The sequence below is a fragment of the Camelus dromedarius genome, chromosome 3 (assembly GCF_036321535.1).
Source record: "Camelus dromedarius isolate mCamDro1 chromosome 3, mCamDro1.pat, whole genome shotgun sequence".
NCBI lineage: Eukaryota > Metazoa > Chordata > Mammalia > Artiodactyla > Camelidae > Camelus > Camelus dromedarius.
Window position 1 is genome coordinate 94,208,667 of NC_087438.1, and position 27,255 is coordinate 94,235,921.

Genomic DNA, 27,255 nt, shown 5'->3' on the forward strand with positions numbered 1-27,255 from the left:
TCCACAGTCACAGGACACACAAGTGACACTGTATCGGAACTTTTGCATTTGAGTCCTGATTCTACTAGCTGCATAGCCTTGGTCAAATGGCTCACCTTTCTTAAGTCTTAGCTTCCACATCGGGAAAATGAGATAAGGCAGGCGAACTGACTAAATGGGTGGCCAAGACAGAGAAAGCGGTAAAAACCCTGTGTAAGACCAGCCATTCCTTTCCTGTTGCCTCCACTCTGTCCAACTGGCAGACAATGCGTGCCTCTTCTCTGCAAGTTTTGCAGCCTGTGACAGGGTGCTTCAGGTCTGCACAGTTGTCTCATGAGATGTCACTACGTTCCAACAGTACTGTGTTCTAAGTTTTTCATAAGGTCTGTTGTCTGAGATTATATTCCTTCCTAACTTTTTGGTATTAAAATGCTCTTTCTTATATGAAATGGTGATAGTAGGTGGTCGATTCTTTTCATATCCTGGCCCCGGGTGACAAAAGCTAACAAGCAATACTTTGTCAATTTCCAAAAACGATTGATGTTTTTAGAAATGCATGTTGTTCTACAAACCCCAAAACTCCATGTACTGTGCATGCACTCAGCTCTGTTCTGAGGAGCAGAAAACCGGTAAGGTCACAGTCAGTGGGAGATATATTTAAGAATCTACAGAACTGACTATTCAAAAAGACGTGTGTGAAATTATCAACCCGAGATTACCCAGTCTTGTTCGCTCTGATGTTTGAGCCTCCGGAAACTTCATTAAAAAGTCAGCAAAATTTTGCAAGGATGGCAGCTTCTCAAAAGAACCAATCCTTTCTTTGGCATCCCTTACCAGAATATTAATCACTCACTTGCAGTTTAAGTATTTCTCAAAAAAGAAAGAGGCACTTTACCAAAATCATCCTGGGCTTTCTGCCAGGTAGTGAGGAGCTAGCGTATCTTCTTGATCCAGGAGTGATTTGCACACGGGGGTGGAGTTCAGTTGGGGAGGTAGTGTGTGTTTACTTTGAAAAGTCCTAGGTAAGATTATTGTTTATCAAAACTTTTGGCAAAAACTATCTTCTTGGAGATGCCCTAAAAGATTACACTATGACTTTTGGTGAGCATTCTGACAAGGGGTCTTAACATGGGAGGTTCAGGCATAAATGGTTTCCTTTGAATCTTTAGTATTTTATACATTTGAAAACCTTATCTTGAGAAGGGTCCCCAGGCTGCCCTGACTGCCAAAGCCATCCATGTTATGAAAAATTAGGGACCCCACATGAAGGCCTGTCACGTTTTTTCTGGGAGGAGCCAGGAATGCTCCCACCCTATGCCAAGAGCTCTCTCTTCTTAGTCACTTGAATGCCCAGATACCTTACTCCCTCAGGTCTATCCAAGTGTCACCTTACCAGAGAAGTCTCACCTGACCATCTATGTAAGACAACACTACCACACCATCACCCCACTTTATTTTGGTCAAAGCATCCACTCGCCCCACCTTCTGTAACAACTCTGTCTCTCTCACTAGACCAGAGCTCACTGAGCACCAAGGGAGGGCGAGGGCCTTTGGTCCACTGCTGTAGCCTCACTACCAAGAAGAGGAAACCAGCACATGGAGACTCCATAAATACGGATCGAATGGATCCATCTTCTTTAAACAACTCTGTGTCAAATGTGAAAAGAATAATATCACTTTTGAAATTTCTTAATGGGACCATATGCTGTATATGTGAGTAACAGCCATCAAAGGTTAAAAATACACTGTCTGCCTCAGCGAGTCCACCTTGAAGACTTTCTCCTATAGACACAGTTGCACGTGAGCAGAGACCCGCCACACAACGATGGTCACCGCAGCACTGTTTGTCAGAATGGATGCTAAAACAATCCCGGAGAACTGGTTACATCGGTTCTGCATATCGTACCAGTAACTGGAGCCATACCATGAAACTCCACATGCCGAGGAAAGGGAGAACTGCCAAGGTAGACATTTGTGCCAGAAACCACTATAAGCACTGCACATGAACTCTCTAGTAAGCCTCCCAACCAGCCTGTGTTATGCCTCCATTTTACAGATGAGGAAAACTGAGATACCAGAGAAGTTAAATAACTGCCCAAAGTCACCCACCCAAGAACTGGCAGAGTTGGAATAATACAAAGCCAGGTGAGCTGGCACCTGTAGCCACTAACACACTGCCAAAACATTGGGTAACATGACTCATATATATATTTTCAAAGGCTAACAGGATAGGGAAGGCTTTATATATCTATATGCTCTTATGTGCATACTTTTTGGAAGGGTACATGAAAACTCACTATGGAAACTGCCCTGGGGAGGAGAGAGGGAGGGCTGTGGTGTGAGAGAGATTTTATTACTGCACACTCCTCTGTACCATCCAAATGCTTACACATATCACCCAGAGACATTATGTGATTGCTCACTAGAGTAACTGAATTTATAAGGCTGGACTGGACCCCATCACTTCATGGTGGGGGGTGGTAAACTGAGGCAAAGACTTGCCTGAAGCCTCCCAGGTAGGAAGGAAGAACCCCAACGCACTGCCAGGGCCCCAGACTCCCAGCCCCCAGTGGGTCGTGCTGCCTTCTCTAACAGTTTCCACTCTAGCTGACTCAGCTGTCACAACTGGAGACTTTCAAAACCTTCCAATTACAGAGAATTGGGGGAAAAATTATGATTTGGAATTCAAGTGTTGACACTTGAAAAATACCAACCCCCTTTCACTACAAGTGCTTTAGCATGTTACTAAGGCTTTCTCTGCATGTTTCTGGAAAGGTTATTTTCAGAACATTCCACTGAAACCTGGAGATGCAGGGTTCTTCGCTGATTCTGGGAGCTGACACCACAATTTACATTAAACAAATGTTTTGAAAATTAGCTGTTCACGGTTCCAATTTCAGCTTCCCCCAGGGTTTAATGTTAGCCAAATACGGGTACAGTAAGCAGACAATGTGTTTTATTGTGTGGAAGAAAAACAGACCACCATAACAGACTTCCTGCTTTTGTAATCAAGGGAAAAGTTGAGCGTTCAAGTGATTATTGGCATATGGTTATTAGAAACACTGAGTTCCAAATATAGCTACTAGACACTAAAGACACACACGCACACATACACAAAAGCACCCTCTATGTTTCAAGTCCAAAGGAAAGAAAAAGCATTTTAGTGTTCGGTCAGTTGGGAAGTTCAGAAAGTCATGGGACAAAAACTCCAGCAGAAGACTGCGGGTGACATGGAGCAAGGTTTAACCCACGGTTGCAAGAGACACTCTAGTTGGAGAGGTGCTTTTGAACATCAGAGAGCAGCAGCCCACATGAGCAAGGCCATGGCTCTGGTCGCAGCGCAGGAAGGCTATATGAGGGGGTACAGTCCTGCCCCTGGGGGCCCCCAGTGCCTACCAAGCACCAAGGGCCCTGCTCTGTGGGCAGCCAGCTCCCTGAGGCCCAAGATCAAGAGACAATGGATTTGGCACCTGTCTTCTTTTTTAACATTTAAAGAGGGGTGGAACAAGCACTTCCCCCTGCCTTCCCTGTCCTGCTTCTCCCCACAAACGCAAATGTTGCAAAGAGAAAAGGAAACAGTTCAATCTGCTAATTTTATAGTTAGCAGGAATGAGTAATGGAGCATTCTGTGAAATCCCCACCTGGCCAACCTCCTCCAGGACTTGTGAGCCAGGTTGAGTGCAGTATCTGGAAATAACTTACAGGATACTCTTCAGTATTGGGTTTCTCTCTCAAAGAGCTGGGAGTGATTCTGAGCCGGGTGGGATGGGGTGGGGGCCTGTTGGCAAGAGGAATTTAAATTTTGTTGTTTTCAGGCAAGTGTTTGCACCCAGAAGGATGTACAAACAATACAGCTTCTTCCACCTCAACTGAAGAGAGCCAATAGTGTGGATGAGAGGTGAGAGATGATAGAAGGTGGGAAAGACCTGCCTAACTTTGGATGGGCACAGAGGAGGGGACATGCTGGGCACAGAGGGTGGGCTAGTGAGTGACTCCAGGTCAGTTCTCCTGGACCTATCCTGGGAAGGTGTCCTCATAATCTCACTCTGGTGAGGGCTTTGGGATTAGGTAGGAAGAACATCTTGACATTGACACTGCATTAAACCCCACAAGGTGTTTCCAAATGATTTTTGAGGGTCTTACAAAATAGGGAGGTCACCTTTGGCCGGAAGTAACTTCTACCTAGTCTGGCTGGAGGCCAGAAGGATGATTCCTGAGGGGGCACTGCAGGGCAGGGTAGGGTGGGGCAGCCCTAAGATTCCATTTATTAGACACAGCTTTAATGGCACTGTTCCTAATTTGCTGGCTGGAATCTGTGACGACAGCTGAGAGGTAGGGCCCAGCAAGGAAGGGACACAGAAAATGTGTCCTAGTCGCCTTGGAGTCTCAGACAGATGAGTACAACCACCCACAGGCACAGACCCTCCTGAGGGTGGGCTAGGAGGACCCTGGCTTGGGATTAATTGGCCTGCCCAACTAATTAGGTCACACTCATGAGAGGATTTCACTCCCACAAAACATCAGCACCGACAACCTAGTCTCAGTCCGAGTAGGTCTGGCAGGAAGCACCCAAATAATGCATTCATTTTCCCCTTTAACAAGGCAGTCATTCCAAAGAGCAAACTATCCCAACTATCCACATCCCTGCTGGAACAGGTTCGGAGGAGGCCATGCAGCCATGGCAACACAACAGTTCTGAGTGAGTCAAGGGCAAGCAGGCAGCCGACACCTCTGGGCAGGACTCAACTGCTACCCCTCGCACAGGGAAGCTCCTGCACACACAGGTCTCTCCTCACAGGCATGGGCATCTCCTGGAAGGCTGAGCACGAGGTCCTTCCAGCCTGGGGCTATCTGCCCTGGCACCTCCCCACATCCCCCTTGCCTACAGGAATCTAGTCCCACACTTGTGTCCAGATTCTGGCCACTTCAGCTGGACCAGCCCTCTGTTACCAGCTCTACATGTTCGTATAGTCCCCCGCCCCATGAGGAAGATGAGCCCTCACCAGAAAGAGGAGCCCTTGTGATCCCACGTGCCGGCACCTGCCCACTCCACCCGCCACAGGTCCCTGCCAAATCACATACGCACCTTGGATTTCCGGGCCCCTTTCTTGCCCCCTGCTTTCTTAGACACGGGCTTCTTCTGGGACGGAGATTTGGCCTTTTTGGCTGGGGGTGGCGTGATGATGGCTTCCAACTTCCCTTTGGATCCTCGTTTCTTCGCTAGCAACTCTGGATGGATGTTTGGTAACACCCCTCCACTGGCTATGGTGACTCCTTTTAGCAGCTTGCAGGAAAACCAAAGTAGCAGATGGTGAGCCAGACCACCCTGTCCCTGACCTTCAAGAAGTCACCCTGCCCACCCACACTCTTATTTTTGGTTGGTAGAGCTCCTTCCTCCATGGCACCTACAAGGATGCTGACAGGACCCTGGCTCACTATACTGGGAGCAAGCCTTCAGAGTCCCTCACTCACTCAGGTGCAGTTTCCAAAACATCTTTCCTCCAAGGAGAGCCAAATTCCTTGTTTCATTTCCCCCCAACCAATAAAGCCTTGGGGAAAAACTGCCATGGAGGGGAGGGAAGCTGCTAATAGTCCAAAATGCAGTCCACTCCCTTGACAGCCAGCCACACGCCACCCTCCCCCTGGACAGACAGCTCACTTCTTGGGCAGCATGACCACCTGCTGGAGTGTCTGGGTTGGGGAAGCACAGGAGAGCCCCATACCTGATTCAGCTCTTCGTCATTGGCCACGGCCAGCAGGATGTGCCGGGGCGTGACCCGGCCCTTCTTGTTGTCTCTTGCTGCGTTGCCAGCCAGCTCCAGAATCTCCGCTGTGGGGAGCAGAGGGGAAAGGCATATGGTCACATTTGAGCATCAGTGGACCATGTGCATCCTCCCAGATCTCCTGTTCTTGGTGCCAGGAATGGGAACTGCCAACAGCTTCCCAAGGCAGCTAACTTGAGCTACGAAGCTGCAGGGGGTCTGCCTGACAACGCTTGGAGCTATTTTAAAAGGGAAGAGCAAATCTGACTTCATATTAGATCTATTTCTTTTACTTTAACCTTTGTATTCTATTGTTTTTGCTATAAGTTAAGAATGTTGCCTAGAGCCTGAAATATACAGGATAGCACATTCTCAATGCTCTGACCTTTAAAGGTGTAACACTTTACCATTCATATAGAGATAAAAAGTTACAGAACAGAGAATACATGTCTTGTTGGAGGTTTACATGAACATGTGACTTGATCTATATGGACAGCTGCAAGAACAAGGGATTCAGACACCAAGAAGTTTTCAACAACCAACCACACCCCTTCCCCTTTTAGTTTAAAAGAAGCTTGAATTCTGACTTGGGTTAAGATAGTTCTTTAAGATACTAGACAACCATCTTCTCAGTCTGCTCGCTTTCCCAATAAAGTTGCTATTTATTGCCCCAACAACTCATCTCTTGATTTACTGGTCTGTTGTATGGTAAGCAGTATGAGACTGGACTCAGTAATAGAGCCAAGTCACAGAGGTGTTCAGAGGCAAAGATGAGTAGGACTAGGAGGCCCCCAGTCCAATCCCTTTGTTGTGGAGATGAAGACACTGATGCATAGAGAGAAGAAAGGACCACCAGCTGAAAAGTCCCTCAGTGAGAAGTGGTAGAGCTGAGATTTGAACCTATTTCCGAGAACAAGGCTGCCTGCAGACAGACTCTGGACGTCACCAACACCAACCCCGAGGAGCCAGCAGTGTGGCCCGAGAGTGAACTGTGCATCTTGAGCAATGGCTCATGTATGGGTTTATGGGACTTCAGGGGCAGGAGGCATATTACTTACGAAATTTCTGTTGATGGAATCAATGTTAAACACCTGCATACTCAGGTTCAAAACAAGAAGGATGTGACTGGAGCCTTTACAAAGTCAATGCCATAAAAACATAAAAGAGGTGGGGTATAGCAGATTAAAAGAGGCTAAACAGACATAACAGCAGCCAAATACAAAGCGTTAATCCTCGATGGGATGCTGATTACAAAAGAAACTATAAAAGTCATTTTGGTGACAACTGAGGAGCTCCTCCTGTAGACTGGATATTAGACACAAGGGGATTATTAATTTTCTTGAGTGTGATAATGGTATTACCACGCTAAAGGGAACACCTTGTTCTCAGGAGAGGCATGCTGAAGTATTTAGGGGTGAAATGTCTTGATGTCTGCAATTTACTCTCAAATAATCCTGAAAAAGTCTACAGAGGGAAAAACAATGTGATGAAATGTTAACAATTGTTAAGTTCAGGTGTGATGTAAGAGAGTAAGATATAAAAGATGTAAGAGAGTTCCTCTTTCAGCATTCTGTATGTTTGATATTTTTCAAAGAAAAAAACTTAGGAGGATACAAGCCTAACCTATAGTTGATGCTAAGTTAGAGTTTATTGACCAGTCCTGTGGGGCAGGGTCTCACCAGACAAGACAGGTCTTTCAGAGCGCCAAAGATGGGGGAAATTAGGAAGTGCCTTTTGGCAAGAGATTTCTTTTCTCCTTGGTGGCCCAGTTCTCTTGGTAACTGTCAACCTCATCACAATCGCCTCATTTTCTTAATGAGAAACGCAGACTGTCCCTAAATGTATCTTATACTCCCACTCCTCAGTTCTGTCCACACCATGGCCCCCCTGCTTGTGATGTCTATCTAACCCACCCTTCTGGGCTCAACTCAAGTCTGACCTCTTCCTGGTACTGAGGGATTCCTAATATTCTAAGTTATGTTGTGAACACTCGACATCGCCAGCAAAATCAAAACTCATTATAAGATAACTAGAAAAAAATCTAGGTACATGAAAATCATGAATTTAAAATTTATATTATTACATGGTTTACACTGTTAAGGGGTACTGACAGCTGAACCCAACGCAAAAACCGCCATATGTAAAGCTGGAGGGCTACTTGGCTGCTCATACCTGGATCAGGAGGTTTCCCCTAAATCCAAGGCAGGAATTCATTTACTCAGTAATCACTGCACTGATGATACCTGGACACCAGAGGCACTCTGAGGTCTCTGACTACTAGATGCTCCCAGGCCACAGGGGTCCCTCACCTTGAATGTCACATCTGCAAGTCATGAGAGTGAGGCCCAGAGAGGAAGAAGAGATAATCAGTATGTTTCCCACCCTCACCCATTAGTCACAATAGGGTGGTTCCCCATATGGCCTGGGTACAGGCCCACTTGGCAGTTTCACTGAAGCTTCCTTATAATTGACAGTGGCTGTGTGTCCCAATGTCCAGAGGAGAAAGCTTAGTGTGGCCAAGCGAAAAAGGGTGCTTGGGATGCCCCAGGAGCCATGAATGCAGACGCGAGCCCAGCTTGGCCTCCCTTCTCCCACGTTAATGTGGGAGGCGGCACATCTACAATGCTACTGTCCAACTCCCACCTGTGGAGAAGTGAAGCAGGAGTCTGACGAACAGGAGGACAGACCCTAGGAGTAAGGGCACAGGAAGGAGAGCCAGCCACGGCTGGTGCTGGGCTGGAGCCCATGTGGCAGGAAGTCTGGAGAGGGGCAGCTGGCACTGCTGACTTACAGCCCACTTGGCTGGCTTCCTGCCTTTACCACCCCCGTGCCTCCCCAGTTTTCCTCCACTTTCTGAGGCCACAGGGAAACATGGGGTCATCAGTATCTACAGAGCCACAATATACAGAGGAGGTTGGTGGACTGCAACCTTTTTCCCCATAATATGCTTAGAATCCCTTATCTGGCCCTCATTAAAAGAGAGAGAAAGACAGAGAGAAACCCACAGTACTGCCCTAAGCCACCCCTTTGGCAAGAAGATCGTTTGAAATTTTGGTTTCTCAGGAAGGTGGAGGTGGCCTGTTTCCTCTTCCTGCCTGGGGTATTGGTGGAGGCTCTCCCCAAGGGAAGGCACAGTGGCCGTTGATGAGGGTGGAGGAAGAGGGATGTGGTCTTTTTATTTTTGGCAGTACTGCCCTAGCTTTTCTTGTGCAGGGAAGATGGTGGTGATGAATGCAAAGACCTGAAGGGTGGGGAGGGGTCCCTAGGACTCCCTGTGTGTGGGGGCCTCTGATTTGGGTAGGGACAGGCAGTATGTAACACAAGGAAGTAAAGCAATGCAGCGAACTCTAAGCAGCACTTACTGCTGAGAAATCTGAAGATCCATTCTCCAGGAGCTCCCCCTGACTTCCACTAGCTTCCCCCTGCCCCACCCCGACACTTTCACATTGTGTGAAATTTCCAATAGCCTGAGTTTCTACACTTCGGAAATTTCAAGGACTGTGCTCACTTTGCTGCTGACTCAGCCTGGACTCAGGGATGCCAGACTGGAGCCACCTGGGAGTGACCAGGAGGTGGATGTGGAGGGACTGGAGAGGTGTATGGAGCGGGGTGAGGAGTGTTCCAACTCCCTGGAAAGAGCTGGGTCTGGGTGTCATTCCTGTGTCATTCCTCTGCCTTTTTCAAAGAGCCAGAAAAGCCAGGACTCCTTCCTTTTTGCAAAATCCCATCTCACCTTTGATCTTCAACGGCCAAGATAACTGGCCCTCCCACCCACTACCTTCAAAAAGTGGACCTTCAGTCCTGGGGGGTAGGGAGGGAGCTGTGTCAAGTAGGGTAACAAAGAAGGGTAGAGATTCACACTTTGACTAGTTGAGCAAGAGCTTTATCTTCTGTTTACTCCTGCATGTTTTCCAGGTGGATAGTTACCATAGCAACTCCTTCATCAAGGGACACACAAGCCGGAGCACCTCAGAGACACACCTTTTATGAATGTGTGTTCCATGCTCCTCCCCTCCCCTGCACTGCGGCAAGCAGAGGGCTGCGGCCACTGACCACAGCCCAGAAAGATGGAGGACAGACTCTGGCTGTGAACAAAAGCAGGAACCCAGAGCACGAACTCACCCCTTGCCAAGCATTCAGTAACACCCGCCCCCCACACAAAACCTCAGTCCACTTTTAGAAATGGCAATCGTAAAGGGCTTCCCTGGCTAAAAGAGGGCTGCCTGCTGCAGTGGGGAGGAGAGGTGCAAAATGCCAGCAACTCAACAAGATGGATCAGTTCCCATCTGCTCTCCAGGGCATGTTTGCTGTAGGACGGGAGAAGGGGTGCTGAGTGCTGAGGAATTGGGGCAGGGCACACTCCACCAAAGGAGATTTCCTGATTAAGTTTCCTTCCTGGTAAGTGATCCTCAGCTTTGCAAATGACAACAAGAGCAAATTCATGGAGGCCCCGGGCTCATGCTGTGCCTGGGCTCCTGCCACTGCACCCCATGCCCACAGGGATGGGCCCCTCACCCCCACTATCAAGGGGGGCCACCTCCTAGGGCTAGGCCAGGGCCAGCTTCAGCTCTGCCTCCACTTGAATGGAACCCATGCCTTCCTACAGAGGAAGGTTTCTGGCACTTGACTCATCTTGTATCTTGGAAGGCTTTGTGCATCTCTAAATTTTTTTGCCTCTGGCTGCTTTGAGAGAAAATGGATTCTGAGAAAGAAAACCAAGAAAGCACCACATCTACAGGCACAGATTCTTTTCTTCAGTTTCCAGAGTTCCACACTTCGATCCTCCCTTGGAGGGAGTTTTCAGAAGCCACAGCCCTGGAGGCTTTAAACAAAACAAACAATCTATAAGAAACCAGAGAAGGAAACTGGGAAACAGCAGTTAGGAGGAGAAGAAACAAACCCCTTACCAGGCCCTCCACCCCCTCAAGCCAAGTCCTCCTGGCTAGTGACAGTCTAATTTTATTACCAACGACCAACATGAGACTGGCTTGGAGCCCAAAGCACATGTGGTCAGCTCTGGGGAGGACCTTCAGTGTGGTGAGGTTCTCCAATTATAAACACTGCACAGAGGACAGGTTGAATGATGCGCTACACTGGCCAGTTCGTGAGCTAATTTTTTGTTTTAAGAACTTTTTTCTTGTTTTAAGCTCTAACTTGCGAAACACCCAAGTGTCTCTGGGTCCCACTCCTGGTCAGGGCCAGTCTCTGGCAAGTGGAGGGCCAGTCTCTGGCAAGTGGTGAGCCACTGGTGCCGTCTGGCCTGGCCCAGTGAGGCGATCTTATTCTCTTGTCAGAGCAGCAAGCGCAGCAGAGGCACCCCTGGGTCCAACGTTCCCCAGCCTCATTGAACATGATTGTTTTAAGGCCACTTGACAAAATTCCCACAGCCATGAATACCGGCATTATTTGGCAGCCTTCTCAGCTACAGCCCAGCTGTCTGAACATGAATACCTTTGACAGGTCTGCTTTCCAAGTTCATCCAGAGACCAAAGGCTTAGAGTCCTTTTTTTTTTAATCCAAACGTCTTGAACTGAACCCTATCTGTTGTACTGAAGCATTCTGTCTATCTTCCTTTAGGGAGATGAAGTCATGGTTTGCAGAATTAGACTCCTAACAGCTAACAGGTGACATGTGGAGGCTGCGCCAAACTCTAAACACAAGTCTTGCAAGGGGAAGAGTCAGGGGCTTCTACAGAACTGTTTGAAGCGCCTCCTCTCACAAAAGAAATAGTGAAAATAACAACCAGAAATCAAAGAAAAGCAAATGGTCACGTAATCCCAAGGAGAAAACAGATATTTGCTACAAAGCCAACAACATGACAAGGAATCTGTTTATTGTATTTCTTTCCATTCATCAGGCTGCCATCAGCAGTTCATTGAGTTCAGAACTGTTTTACACCATTCCGGAAGGCCTTAACCCAATCAACCCCAATCGGAGAGTGACTGCTAAGAGTTTCCTGCCTCCTGACTGCACCACAGTTTCCTCCAACTCCCTCGGCAGCCCAGAATCCACCGGCCCACATCCCACCTTTTTGAGAGATAAGTGGCAGAGTCTGAAGCCCGCTGAGCTGTCAGCCCACACCACTGGGGCCTCACCTCTGGGCCACAGCAAAGCTCTCCAGTCTGCCTGTCCCAGGGGCCTCAGAGGAACCAGGGATTCCAGAGAGAAAATAAAACCTATAGCAGTAATTGAAGGAGGTATTTTCTCTGCAGAAAACCAGGTATATTTATAAGAATGAGCCATTCTATAGCTTTTCTGCAGATGTTCTGACATTAACTTGTCCACTGTTGCTAAGCCCACATTATAGACCCCTCCTCAGGACCCACGAGCTAGAGGGTCCAAGAAACAGCATCTGGTCGTTTCCCACCTTCCACACAAAGTCTCCCAATAAAATAGAAATGCAGCTTAATTTGAGAATTTCTAAAACTAATTGTTTTTCATGTTGCAAAATAAAAAAATCAGTAATTTTGCATTATACACATTAACAAAAAAGAGATTATGATTCTTGGCAAACACTATCTTCAGCTAACCTGCCAACCCAGCCCCATGTGTGTTATCTTGCCTTTCGTGAAAACTTCCTCTTCCTTCCCCAAATCTCCAGCACATCTGTGTAAGCTCACCTCCTGGGTCTGTGTTCAGCATTCAGCCCTGAATGGCACTGCAGCTCAGCTGGGGGTGTGCTGTCTGACAGCCTGGGTGTAAACCCCAGCTCCTGCAATGGGCTGTGAGACTTGTCAAGACCCATCTGAGCCTCAGGGTCCCCTTCTATAAAAGGGGATGATAACTGAAGTCACCTCTAGGTTTGTGAGGATTAACGAGTTACCAAGTTACATGCTTAGAACACTTGTAAACAAAAACTACAATTACTGAGGCTACAACCACACACATTATCTTTTAAAATGGTGTAGCAGGCTTGATTTCTGGGAGGAGGAAACTATACTTTCTTTTCCTCAGTTTCCTCTGTCAAAATAACTGGCCAGCTAGCTAGGTGGATAGACGGATGTGGTGAGAGCCAAGAGGAAGAGGAGAGAAGCAATACAGAAAACCTGGTGTTTCCTCCCCTGCTAGTTTACCCTTTGCTGTTATACTTAACAGTTTACATATGTTTGAAAAATGCACTTGAACCCGCTTAACCTCGGTGCTGCCAGACTTGCCTTGATATTATGCAGCACCCAGGGAGGCCCCACAGACAGCCTCTGCCTGGGGATGGGGTCTGGGGCTTTTGTCCCACCCAGCAGGGTGTAGCATGGCAGCGCAGGACCAAAGGTCTGAGGCAGCGCAAGTCAAAACCACAGAAGGAAGGCTGACGGCCAGAGGAATCTGCTCTAACCCAGGGCCAGGCGACAGCCGGCAGGACCTCTCCCACCATTCACTTGTTTTCAAGGACTCTAAACTAATATGCAAGGAAATGGTTAATACGTATGTTTGTTTTGATATGGAAAATCATAGCCATTTGTTCTTAATTCATCTCAGGAAAGGGTGACCAGTCAGGGATGTCTGCTGAAATGCAATGATTTGAAGAGTGTAAAGAGGAAACTCACTTAAAGAGCCCTGACAGGGTGCCATTTCCCAGATGGACTTTTACACGGCAAGTAAGCAGAGCAGTGCCGTGGTGAGCTGCTGTCACGTGGGGAAGGGAAGGGGAACGCCTGGCACCGGCGCTTACACATGCATTCAGAGACGTGGCACGGCTCTGCCTCCTAGGATGGAACCAGCGACCACATCCGAGGGAGACATTTTGCTCTATCCTCTTTTGCGCCGTTTGACTTTATCTTGTGCACTATTTGTCTTTTCGAAATATAAAAAACTGAAAACGCAGAGTAAATGGCAAGAGGCAACGATGCTATATGCCACCCCACAGGCCTTGGCAATTGTGTGCCACAAGCACCCTCCTGTCTCGACATCTGTTCCAGCCTGCCTTATCTTGCTTCTGGAAAAAAAGAACTGAGCACATGGAGACTTTTCAGGTTCTTTCATGAACAAGGGCTGCCACTCCTGGGGTCACTTTATTAATAGCCCAGCCCTGGCCCTGTCTGCCCAAGTGGATTCCCAATGCCAAGGGCCACATGTCTAAGAACTTGCCTAAGCTCTGTCACCCATGATTCCACCTCCTCTTCACTAAGGGGACAATGAAGGGACACTGGGCAAAAACCTTATGGCCCTCCAGTCCACCGTCAGTGCCACTGAGTGCTACAGCCTCCTCACACTCAACCGGGCACTGCCCTTCCCTTTCCTCATGGCAGCCCTCAGGCCACCTCTGGCCATCTGAGTGCTTCTCTTCCAGGACCTCTGTGTCCTGCTGCTGCAACAGCCAGCACCTCCCACACTGACCAGATGGCCCCTCCCTGTGGCCTAGCACACATCACTCCAATGGTCATCACCTGGGTCTCTTGTGTTCACATGCCTCCTTCCTACAAACTCTCGACTTTCCTCCTTCCTGTCAGGGACTATTTGTCCTCCCAGTCCAATTCCACAGGACCTGTCCTCTGCGGGCGCCAGGCCATAGGACTGCCTCCAGCCTTGGCACACCTATACCACATGCCCTCCGGTAATCACCTGTGACTGTGCAGGGCCCGCCCCTCTCAGGAGTCCACATCTGCCTCCTCAGCCAGGCCATGGCTCCGTCGAAGACAGGAGCCAGCCTTGGAAGGCTGGGTGAATCCCATCCTCCTGAGATGTCCACCAAAGGTAGAGGAGATGCAAAGTGTACCGAGTGATCCTGAGTCCCGAGGTTCTCCTCTTAACTGCTAAGGTTTCAGCTCCAATGAGAACCTACAGGAAATACTCTTTCAGAGATGAGTTATTGTGCTGAGCGACCTTGGAGACCTTATCTAAACTCCCTGAGCCAGCTCCCTCCTAAGCAAAGGTGGCCGGAGGATTCAGTGGGTCACCAGACATGAAGGCTCAGCCACTGCCTGACACACAGCAAGTGCTCAATATATGGCATGTGTTTTCATTGCTTAAACTGCCCCACCGTTTCTGCATGCAAAGCATGGCCCTCCACGCCCCCAAGATCATGGTAAGATGAGCCACAATCGGAATCTAGGAGAGAGACTGCCAGGACCTGCCTGGGGCAGAGGTGGGAGGGCAAAGAAAACAACTCTACTCAAGCTAAGGACCTTCACTTTCCAAGTGAACAGCAGATATTGACTTTCAGCGGTCAATATTCAGATTTACAGAGACAACAGAGAAACGTTAACCAAAGACTACCTCAGTTACCAATGACCCGAGGGGGCATCAAGCAGGATATCAACAGCAAGGGAAGCTGACAGATTAGCCTTTCCCAGACGCCTTGGATTTCCACGTGCTTCTCACAGTTCTGCAGGCAAGATGTTAGCTCTGGCAGAGAACGAGCCTCCTTCTATAAGAAGACGTATATAAATGTCTTCTATAAAGGCCATTCGACACATGTCCTTCTGTAGACCCCACAGGCCTCCTGAAGTACCAGGGAACACATGCTTTCTGGCCACTAGATGGAAGGCACTTGTCTAAAAAGGGAGCAGGTGGAGTGGAAGATAAAGGAAGAAAGGGAGGGAGGGTGGGAGCCAAGATTAGAGCCGGAGGCTGGCTGAGCAGCCTGGCAAATCCAAGGAGAGTGTGTATCTGTCATCTTTCGGCAACCAGAACTAGAGGGGGCTGTGGGAAGAGACAAGCAGGGAGATGGAGGGAGGCTGTCTGTGGTTGGTACCATTTGGGTTTGTCTTCTTGCTGGAACTTATTTATAGCTCTGAGGAGTGGCTTTTTGCTTTCACAGTACTTTATTCTGCGTTGACTTGACATAGGCACCCTTAGGCAGGGAAAGAAAGTAAGAGGACTATAAATATGTTTTATTAGTTGCTGATATTTTAACAAGAAGATATTGGGAGAAGAGATATTTGTAGCATTCTTACCCACTTCCTCCTCCTCTCAGTAAGTAAGTAAGTAGTTCTTTTAAAGCCATTCTTGATGGTCATTCACAGAGGGACTTGGGGGCACCTCTAGCACCCATCTGGGATGCTGCTACTTTGATCAGTTGGGCAGCTCCTGGCTTCCTCTGCTTTTCAAGGTACAGCTGAGACACCTTTTTGTAGCAAGAGTGAGAGAGAAGCTCTTGAAACCCTTCCTGTTTGCCACCAACAGCTGCCCTGCCTGCCACTTGCCTCTCCTCAGGCAGGTCTGGCCCACGATGCCCTGGTGTTAATCCTAATTACGCATCATTAAAAAATCCAGGAGTCTAGTTCAGCTCTCATCCTCATCCAGTTCCTGGAAGCATCTGCCATTACCAATATTCCCTCCTCCAGAAACTCATCCTTCCTCTAACTGGTCTTCTTACCCTTCAACAAAAACCTATGTGCTGAGCAGCTGCAGAGTGTCTGCCCTTGTGCTGGGGGCTGAGTACACAGTGATGAGGCAGGGTTGGAGAAGGCATACTCCCAGTCCTGAGGTTCCCTAGTATGTCCTTTGGGACATCTGGCCCATCAAAGACACTCAATACAAATCTGTTGAACTCAACAGTAATTCCTTTGACCCCCAGCTCCCAGCTCAGCACCTTGTACCTGGTCGGACCTTGGAAACTCTTACACAAACAGGTTATTACAGATGAATTACTGAACAAGTGAATAAGCACCACAGCATTCAGGTGGTGGTGAGGGATGTTCTCTGAGGCACTGGCCTGGTTTCAAGGATTAGAACAAACACGTGGCATCCATGGCAGGCAGTATGAACTACAAAGCTGTCATCTCAGGAGAAAGCAGGCCCAGGATGGTCCACGATCCAGGCAGGCCACCCCTCACAGTCTCAAGTCAGGACTCGAGGTTGGCTGAGGGGACCAGGGATGGTGGGGGAGTTCTGAGGTAGAACCACCATCCTCAGATTTTGGCTCAAATATAAATGTCAGCCTCTACATATCACATGAACCCATTTTCATGATACCCTACTTTTTGAAATTTTACTTTCTAGATTTATTTTGAAATGAAAAGAGAGAAAAAGATTATCTTTAGAAAGATATCTAACATTTATAAGAAACTAATAACACTGATGGTCTTCTGAGAGGAGAACTGGGTATGCAAAAGAGCAGGGAGAGAAATGCACATCTCACTGCATGTCCCTTGGGAACATGCAAATTTTATCATCAGTATATATTACTTAATGAAGAAAATAATTACTTTCTGCAAAAATAAAAAGAGAATAAAAGGCCTACTAGATATGAGAAACATATTATGAAGTATATAACTAGATAGACCAATGAAACAAAAGAAAGTCCAGAAATGGCCCTAATTAACCTAGAAATTTCACATATGGTAAAGGTAGCATCTCAGATCACCAGGGAAAGGAAGGAATATCCAACTAACTGTGTTGAGATAAATGGGTAACCATCTGGAATAAAACTAAGTCCATCCTTCTCTCACACTATAGATCAGGATTAATTCCAAATGGGTCAAAATAAAAACGTAAAAAATTAAGCCATAAATATACTAAGCAAGAGCATGACGTAATTCCTTTGCAGTCGTGAAGAGAAGTGGGCTTTCTGAACCATGACTCAAAATCCAGCAAAAACAGACAGACTTATAAACACCTCAGACATTGGAATTACTCAGATAAATACATAAAAAAATGTGTAATATATATTTAAAGAAAATTTTGAAAATGAAGAGAAAATAAGAGATTATAAAGAATGACCAGGCAGATTCATAAAAGAACCAAACAGATCTTCTAGACATTAAAAAAAAATTAAAAATTAAAAATTCAGTGACTGAATTAAATAGCAGGTAAGATACAGCTAAAGAAAGAATTACTAAACTGAGAGATAGCTCTACAAGACAGATCAGAAGTAATTACCCATAAAGTAATCCAGAGACACAAAAATGAAAAATATGAATGAGACGAGCAGATATGGAACACAGAGTAAAACACTAACATATGTTCAATTTGTGTTCCATATGGAGAAAGAGACTACGATAGAGACACTGAAGAAATAATAGCTAAAAGCTTTATGAAGAGGATAAAGACATGTTCAAAATCAGGGCCTAAGAAAGTTTATAACCAAAAGACTTCACTAAATGAAATTCTAAAGGATGTATGTAAAGTGAGCCCAGATGGAAGGTCTGAGTTTCATGAAAGAGGCACCCAGCTTTGGTCACACATCTTTCCTTGCCTGGATCCAGAATCAGGCTTTTGTAGGGCTTTGTGCTTTTCCACTGACCCAAGCAAAAACAGAACCCCTGTTAGGGAACTGGTCTATGCATTTGCAGACCCCGATGGCAGAAATGAAAGTTACATATCACCCTTCAACGGGAAATCGTGAAGTGAGACTCCTTGACCACTAAGGTTTCCTAGGCAACACAGCTTATCTTCAAGAAAGCAGAGAGGTTTTCAACAAATGGTGCTGGAACATTCACATGCAAAAAAGTGAATCTAGACACAGCTCTAACAGCCTTTGCAAAAATTAACTCAAAATAGATCACAGACCTGAATATAACACACAAAACTATAGAACTCCTAGCAGGCAGCATAGAAGAAAATGTAGATGACCTTGGGTTTGACGATGACTTTTTAGATACAACAATCAAAGGCACAATATGTGAAAGAATGAACTGAAAGTTGGACTTCATTAAAATTAAGGAAAAAACTTCTGCTTTGTCAAATACGCTGTTAAGAGAATAAGTCACAGACCAGGAGAAAATATCTGTAAAACAAAGCAATGAGGCCTTTCCTTTCTCTGATCCAAGTGATAAGGTCCAACCCCCAGCAGCAGGAGAGCAGGGGACATGGGGCAATTGTTGCAAGGGGCCCCAGGTCACACTCTCCTGGACAACCTCATGGCCTCTTAGAAGGACCGGATAAAGGACCAGATAAAAATTCAGTTTTTGAGCTTCGCAGATTCATGTGCCCCGTGACAAGCACATCCTCGAGCCAGGCTGCCACCTCCACGTCCTGTGGGGGTCGCGAAGCACTGGAGAACTCCACTCCTTAGTACTTTCCACATCTGGCCTCAGCCCTGAGGTCTGAGCAACCTGGGTCTGCTAATGGGCTGGTCATCTCATGGTAAGTCACCAGGAAACTGTCTGACACGTCATGCTAAACTGCTGCTTTTTCAAGTGCTCCTTGAATGTTCATCAACCACAGAATCCCCTGGGAGGCTGAGGGGACTGACTATGGAGCTCTCCCTTAATTACTCCATGATTTGCTTTGTAGGAGCATATACAGTGATGTTTTTCTTTGGTTAACTATCAATGAAGATTGTCAATAGCAGATAGTAATAAAAACAAGTAATTAGACTAAAATCTCTCTTTCACGTGTACACACACACATAAAAGGCATTCAGTGCCAGCTACTATCGCTGGACAGTGAGATTATAAGTGGTTAAATTCTCAAATTTTCAAACATTACTCACACAACCTAAAAAGGGAACAAGCATTTAAATACAGTCCACACACACTGGGTACCCAGTTGAAACTGGGTTTCAACTTCAGTGTTTCTAACATTTTCCTAGTTGCAACCCTCCACCTCATTAAAATCTAGTTCTCCCTATCAGTAGGTAAAGGGCTTTGCAGAACAGTGAGTACTGTGGGGTTCTGAGAGCCCCAGGAAAGCATGAAGTTGCTGGCAAGAGTTAGCTGGGTCCTGGCCTCAAGTGTTAGTCAAATGTAAGATGGTCACACAAACAAGCAAGAGACAAAGGAATTCAGAGAGCCTTGAAGCATCACAGAGCCAGCCTGTCCTCTTCTTCCTGCCCTATTTTTTGCTGTGTAAGTACAGGACACAGTTGGGTGTCCTGGATAGGAAAGTGGTAAAGAGGTCAGGTAAGTGACAGAGCCAACTGCAGGCTCTGCCTACCCTAATCTTCCAAGCTTGTCGGATCCTTTCTTTCCTAGGCCAGAAATGCCAAGTGTGATGGATGTTTGTTGAAACGACTATCTGTGTAACAGGACGTACTGCTGACAGAGGAGGTTTCTCTGTACTATGCTTACAACAGATGGGGGCAAGGATGGAGTGCAGCCCAATGACTAACACTGAAGGGATGTGCAACATCTGACCCGAGTTACAGATAAGAAATCAAACAAGCTGAAACTTGGGATGAAGATGATCATTTTCTTAGCCAAAACCAGATATCAAGGTGTATTTTTTAACCACCACCCCTTCTCCCTGGGGTTTTCTTACAGGATGCAGTCAGGCATGAGGGCTGGGCCTCATCCAGTCTGTTAAGTGGCTGTAAGGCCCTAAGTGCCCCCCCGGGTGGACCCTATTTGTTCCCCAGGTCAGGAGCTGACCCTATAAACTCCACCATGGTTAATGAAGTACCCGCAGGCAGCTTCAGACTGGAGGGCCTGCTGTGAGAGGATGCCTGTTAGAAGAGCATGGAGGTCCTGGTCACTGACAACAGACAGCAGAGGGAAGACCAAGGTCTGAAACAGAGGGCAGAGGGAGGGACAGAGCTTGGGGAAACAGAAAAGGAGTGGGGGATTAAGACTATGCAAATCCACATGACTTCATCAGTTTGTAGATTAGATCCAAAGAAAACAGGAAAAAAAAATCTAGCCATGGCCTTATCCATAAGAGGTAGAAAAATAATACTGTGACATTACATTTTTAAATATACCAGAGCTTAGTTATTCAAATCAGCAGACTTCTCATGGTGGTCACCCTGGGAGGGTCTGTATTATTACAAGGTGTCAACATTCAGTCTTGAGAGCGGGCACCCAGGGCTTCCTGGCCTCCTTACTGTCAAGAAATCCTCTGAGAATAGATTCAATTTGTACAAACATGTTTACGCTTTAGGAGGCAAGTTGGCAGAATAAGCTCTGTGATCAAGCTATGTAACAGGATTTCTGGACCAGAAAAAGAAAAAGATGTCATCACACAGGTTTTCAGATTTGATGATCAGAAATCAGGCCTGTTCTCTCTGGGGTTGGGTGAGTGGCTCCAAAGGCACTTCCCTCCAGGGTAAGTCCCGTGGGCAGGACCTCTGTCTTGTATCTCAGTGACTAGCACAGGCCTGAGAGTGGTAGGCCCTCCCTGGGTCTTTGCCTCAGTGGCTCTGCTAAGTGAACTGAGTGAATGCTGATGTACCTTCTAATGTGCTTGGTCCTGTATGGAGGAGGCAGACCTAGGTTTCCTTATCTATGAGCCAAGCTCTGCCCCTCAACACCACAATAAGCCAGGCCAAAGCGCATCTTCCATGGTGGCCTTCGGCTTTGTTTCTTCACTTTGCACTCCCCATGGTGACATTTCTCATGGCTTAACCCACACTGTATTGTGTCCCCTGAAAGGCTTGGTGATAAAAGTTTGGGAACCACTGCATATCACAGTTCCTTCTCTTGGGGATCCACAGGGACACCAGTGTGTTAAAGGCTCTGAAAAGTCCTGCAGTCAAGAAAGCTGTTTCTCGGTGGTTTCCAAACTAAAACAAGTTCCTTTACTGAGGAACTCAACAAAGTTATTCATATATCCATCTCAAAAGAGGGAATGTGAATCTAGCCGTCTCCTGATTTCAGCCATGTTTTGGTGGACTACCTCTTAAGTCTTGCCAAACACCTGGGTTCTGCTGAACACAGTTTGAGCAATGTTAACCCAGACTGCTCTACATCCATCAAATCACAGCATGTTTGCTCTTTCTCTTCTACATACTGCTCATGCCCAGCAGTACCTTCACTGTAGTACTCGACTGCTCTTAATTCACCCCTTAGATACCTGCCCTATTCCCTTTCTGGTCTGTGGGCCTGCATGTCCCCAACATCAATGAAAGTTCCATTGCAGCAAAAGCCACGTCATGTGTTTCTTATTTCACATCTCCTATACCTTCCAGCACCGTGCAGTGCTGTGCTAGGCAAAGGGGAGAGACTCCAAAGGGGCTTTCTGAGCTGAAGTCAAGTTCCCTTGAAATATCATTTAAAAGTACCACAGGAAAATGGGAGCAAAGATGATGCCTCAAAGAAACTACCCCAGTTTCCCCATAATAATACTTATTTTTATCCATCATTTTTTGAATGTTTACTACTAATGTCGGCTAAATTCTTAAGATGCAATATAGCTCTCCACAGCAATCCCAAGAGGTGGGGCTACTATTACCGCTGAGGCTGGAAGATCAAGGACCAAGGGGATGGAGAATGGAGCCAGGCCCGCCGGTCCTGGGGCACTGACAAGCCCGCAGACAGCATCACATTTCAGGAGGAGCTCTGGGAAGAGGCAGCAGGGCTGCCGAGCCAGGTGCCCAAAGATGTGGGGAAGGAGCTGTCTGATCACCAGACTCAAGCTTGTTCCAGATGTTGCCTTTTCCTTTTAAGTCTGGCAGATCACTGCGTTCTGCACCCAAGGGGAGAAACAGATGCCAGCTGCAAGTTTCAGAGCAAGATGCAAGGCCACAACCTCCTCCCACAGCCACCCCAGCCGGGAGGAGTACCTGGATAATCCCTCATCCCTGGAGATCTGCTCTTACAGAGGATCATCTATCTAGGCTCTGATGGCCCCTGGCCTGCAGGGGCTGCTGACTGTCCAGGTACTCTCATGCTAGCCTGGTCTCAGCTCTGGCCTTACACCCTGGGGCTGGGCATGCTCAGCTCCTAGCTAAACAGAAAATGTTTCAAGAAGGTTTTCAGGAGTGTGCCAGGAGCTCAGGACAGAAGAGTCCTTCAACGCCAGTCTGAAGAGTATGGTAACAAGGCATCTTGGTGTTGAGGGTGATAAAGGCTTTAGGAGGAGTTGTCAAATGGCAGCTTGAAATAAACCAGGGGGAGTCCTGAAACAGCCAAGACATTCTGCAGTGCCTGGTGAGGCCCAGCGAGCTCTGATCAACTGAAAGGACAACACACAAGTGGGCAGTGACAGCTCGCATCACCCTCCCTAAGGGCAGTCACCTCAGCACTGGAGCAGGACTACTGGGACTCTTTCCTCTCTGCTTTCACCCTAACGTTAACAGTTAGCCCCTGGTCACCTACACCATGCTGGCACGGGAAAGAACTTCACATGTATTCTCTCATTTCCATCTCATAATAACCCATGACACAGTTACTGTAACCTTCATTTCACAGATAATAACACTGCGGCTTGGAGATGTGAATGACTTGCCTAAGGCCACAATTAAGAAACGTTGGCCCCACACCAAGGTCCACACTCTAAACCACCCGATTTCTGCTGCCTCTACCCGATTTCTACTGAATATCGTGGCACCCCCAGTGGTTTCCAGGCCTGGCCACCAAAGAGATGTCAGCTTCCTGCTCCAGAGCTACCTGGCCCTAGGTGGGTCCTGCAGCTCAGCCACCCCGGAGTGTCCAAACCCCTCCTCATCTCTTCACTGGGGCCTTCTGATGGCAGGAGGCCTGGCCGTTTCAGCAGAGCATCATGTGACACCCCATCTCCATGCCTGCAATTATGTATGCCACCTGTTAGAGAAGACAGTGCCTCCACAGGGCCCTTCAGGTGACAACTAGACAGGCAGGGTAACTCTGGTTAACTGGTTAACAAGCATCCTCCAGGAATCATTTTCTGAAACCTACTCTCAGCACATGTGGTCCTGCACCATCACTGCCTTTCTCTTGCTTGTACCTATCTCTGGACAAAGCTCTTCGGGCTGGGGAGAGGTCTTATTCTGGCCTGTATCCCAGTATTAGACACAAGGGACCTCTCAGTGAGTACCTGCTAACTGGATGGTACTTCCCTCAGATGCCTTGTATTGGAGCATGATCACATCCTTAACTTGGCCCTAAGCTGCCTGAAAGCCGCTACCCTGGCTTCTCCCTCTTCCTACACCTTCTCCAAACTATGGGAAGAAAAGAAGCTAGTACCCAGCAGGTGTGCTGTGCACAGGTGAGTGGGGTGGCAGAGCCCCTTTCCCAGCCCTTGCAGGGCTGATTGGCACTGTCTCCTTCTCTAGGTCTCAGCTGATGTCTCATCCTCAAAGAAGCCTTCCTGGACCAGTTCATCGCCAGACCCCAGGTGCCTGAGCCCCTGGCCTGTTTACAGCCTCCACGGCACTCATCACAGTCAGTAACCATCTCGGTTGCTTCCTTCTCGCAGACTAGACTGTGAGCTCCATGGAGCAGAGACCATCTCTGTCCCCATCATCCCTGTGCTGTCACACAGAGCCTAGCACAGTGCCAGGCACACAGCAGGTGCTCAGTAAGCATGCAGAATAAATGGGAAAGGGTCTTCAGTGAAACAAAAGCCAAGAGCAGAGCAGAAAGCGAGCTTGTCCACCTTTACTTCTCTCTCAGGGACCAAAACCAAAGTTCTGAGAAGGCAGATGCCCAGGACTTCCAACTCTCCACATGTTCACACATTCCAGCCCAAGGGGCTCAGGGCAGATCACCTCCCGAGAGCTGTCAGTGTGAGGGCAGCACTGTTTTGACCAGTGGAACGAAGCAGCATTTTCACTGGACCCAGCCCTGGAGCTCAGCTCCTGACCCATCAGGCAACAGAACACAAGTGACCACAGCAGTGACCAAGCACAGCGCTAATGGCTCTGGACATACCCTAAGGCCCCATCATGCAGGCCAGGCACCACATCAGGGGCAGGTACTAGTCAAGGGTCATGCCAATGACTCAGCCCTGCATGCAGGCAGAGGAAATGGCTCAGATTAAGCTAACTATAGCTCTGCTGGAAGGAATTGGTAAAACTTAAAAATATGTATTAGTCTCTAATATACAGAAGTTCATGTGGCTAATGCCAGAGTAAGGATTTGCCTCGAGTGACTTGTCCAGCTATAGCACTGGGCTGCCCTGACCATTCCTACCACCCACCCCGTTGGGACCACTACTGCACTCGTAACAGCGGGGGACAGGCATGGTGAGTATGAGTGCAGGGTCAAGGTGCCTGGCCCCCATGAGAATGGACCTGCTGACCTGGACCTCATGAGCGCTATGCTCCATTTCAGAGCCAGCCAGGCACAGATAAGGAAAATGGACAGAAAGTCCGTGTGGCAGACAGCTGCAGCCTCAGACATGATGGAGCAGTGGTATCTCCCACCCCACACCCTGCAAACTAAAAAGAGGAAGCTTGATGAAAGAAATGAAACTGCTACTGTGCTTGGCCTGATGACAGTATCTATGAATACTCCAGCGTCATTCCGGTGCTAGGGACATGGGAGCATTTTGGAACCAGGAAACACAGGCTATCTGAGTTTCCACATCATGTCAGCTTTCCCATTATGCTCCAAAAAAGATCTCACAGCAGCCTGGAGTTGGTGAAGCAGGGACTATTGCCTTCATTTGAGTTGTAAGGAAATTATGGTCCAGAGGTTAAGTGACTCTCTCTGGGTCACACAGCATGTAAACTACCAGGCCAGACCTAGAAAATGTCCTCTGAGTCCTATCTAAGGACTTCTCCCCTGGTCTCCCTGCCCGATCGACAGTGTTACACAGGGTCTTCCTGGGTGTGCCACACAAATTCTGGGCCTGTTTCCTCATCTGCATAGTGAGAAGAGTCACACCTAGCTCACGCTACCAGCCGTGGCACCTAGAAGTCTCTGACAAGCAGAGGGTTAAAGTTCCAAATATATGCAAAGGTCTCACAACTGTAACACCAATCACTTTTCATGCCTAGATGCTTTTAACAGAACATAAAAACTTTATAACCCTCATGACTGTGTTCTCTGTGGGGGAAACCTTGGTCTGGAATTATTGAGAGTCCTGGGAAAGCAAGAAGTGACCCAACTCTTTGGCTGTCTGACCACACTCCTTTGGAAGAGGCAGCTTGTCTTGCTGTCTCCCCTTTCTGGCTTTAGAGAGGTGGCTGCCCCTGCCACCTATCCTGATCACACACAGAGCAAAAAGTGGTGAAAAAATTATAAAAGGGCAGCAAGATGTGCATCTCTTCTCAAGTACTTTCCGGTTATATGTGACTCCAGGCAAATCTTTTTACGCACTGAGGCTGGTTTTCTCATTACTAAAAATGAGGGATGGTATCCCTGCCCAGCTGGCCTCCCACAGTTGCTATGGAACCACCAATAAGATTATATCTGGGAAAAGGACCAAGGACCCCCTGGAGAGATGGCTGATTCCAAAACTGAGGCAGGGGAAGTTCAGGGGAGACAAGACTCTCTCATTATGTCAGAAAGCAGGAAACGTACAGAAACTGATGGAGAGTGAGCAAAAAGACATAAAAACCAGCTTAAAGGTCAAATTTGAGACAGTTTGAGTATCATAACAAGTCATGACATGATAGTATATAACCCACTTAATTTTTTAAATCCACAAACCAATATTGATAGCAACAAAAAAAAAAAAAGGGGCAGCAGGAAAGCTTTTCTTAACAGAAGAACGCCAACTAATAAATGATAGAAAAATCACTAATTTATAACCACCACAGTGATAACTGATTCAGGTAAGATCATTAAGGAATGCTAAAGCTGCTGTGTGAAAGTTTGTGATACAGGATGTGCAGAAACCCAGACACCATTTTCATCGAATGACCAACATGAAGAGCATCAGTGACAGGACAAACCCACGTCAGCTGCCTCTCGATGTGATGCCAGAGAAAGACTCAACATCACTTACACAAATCGCCTATCAAAATGTTTAGCCTGAATTCAACCTGAACCTGAGATCAACCCAGATTAAAGGGCATTCTGCAAAACGAATGGCCCAGGCCCTCCAAAAATGTCTATGTGATCAAAAATTAAAACAAAACTTAAAAGCTGGGGAATCCTTTTATAGATTAAATAAGACTAGAGAGACCTGACAGCTAAACGCAACCTATGATCCTGAAATGGATCCTGGATTAGGAAAGAAAAGGGAACAAAATCATAAAGGACATTTAGGACAATTAAAAAAAATTTCAAAACAGACTGTATGATAGGTAAGAGCCAAAAATAAACATTCGTGTGTGCTCATTCACACACACACACACAGGGCAGAGGGAAATAGAGCAAGCAGCACAAAATGTTAACAACTGATGAATCTAGGTGAAAATGTTCACTGTACTATTCTTGTAAATTTCCTGTAGGTTTGAAAAATTTCAAAACATATGAAACTAGCAAGGTCCTATCAATCCTTGGAAAGTCGTGGTGTCCACAGTGACTCGGGCACACTTACCTGTCAGGTACTCCAGGACAGCGGCCATGTACACGGGCGCCCCAACTCCAATCCTGTACTTGGGGTGGCCTTTCTTGATGTACCGCAGCATCCGGCCCACAGGGAAGATGACTCCCGCCTTGGCAGACCGGGAGGTTTTGGTGGACTTCTTCTTCCCACCCCGGCTCGACATGGCCGTGGCCCTGGAGATGGATCAGTAAGCACGCTGTGGAGACAAGAGGGGCACCAGTCAGGATCACTGGGGACAGCGCATCTCCCCCTCCCCAGTGCACTCTGACCCCTGGAAGAAACGGGTCCTGCCAGCAGATCCCAATGCCTACAGCCACTGAGCACCATGAGTCTAGTTTACACAGTCCCCCCATGCACTTCGGCCCCTGAAAAGAGAATGGCTTAGCTTTTCACTTTTTATACCATGACATCAATTTTATCAGCCACTTCCACTTAAATGTTACTCTGACAATGACTGCTCTTAAGTGCCTTGCCTTTATGCCACATGATGTAAAAGAAA

At 47.4% G+C, this 27,255-nt stretch overlaps 1 protein-coding gene across 7 annotated transcripts in view; it reads right to left on the bottom strand.

The window, feature by feature from the left end:
• LOC105090388 (core histone macro-H2A.1) overlaps positions 1-27,255 on the bottom strand; it is a 76,644-nt gene that overhangs the window by 39,553 nt on the left and 9,836 nt on the right. For all 7 annotated transcript variants that reach the window (XM_031449068.2, XM_031449069.2, XM_031449065.2 and 4 more), the window contains exons 2-4: positions 26,748-26,952; positions 5,703-5,809; positions 5,066-5,263 (exon numbers count right to left, since the gene is read on the bottom strand). In XM_031449068.2, the coding sequence (XP_031304928.1) occupies positions 5,066-5,263; positions 5,703-5,809; positions 26,748-26,919 (477 nt within the window). In that variant the 5' untranslated portion in view covers positions 26,920-26,952. The remainder of the gene's footprint in view (positions 1-5,065; positions 5,264-5,702; positions 5,810-26,747; positions 26,953-27,255) is intronic.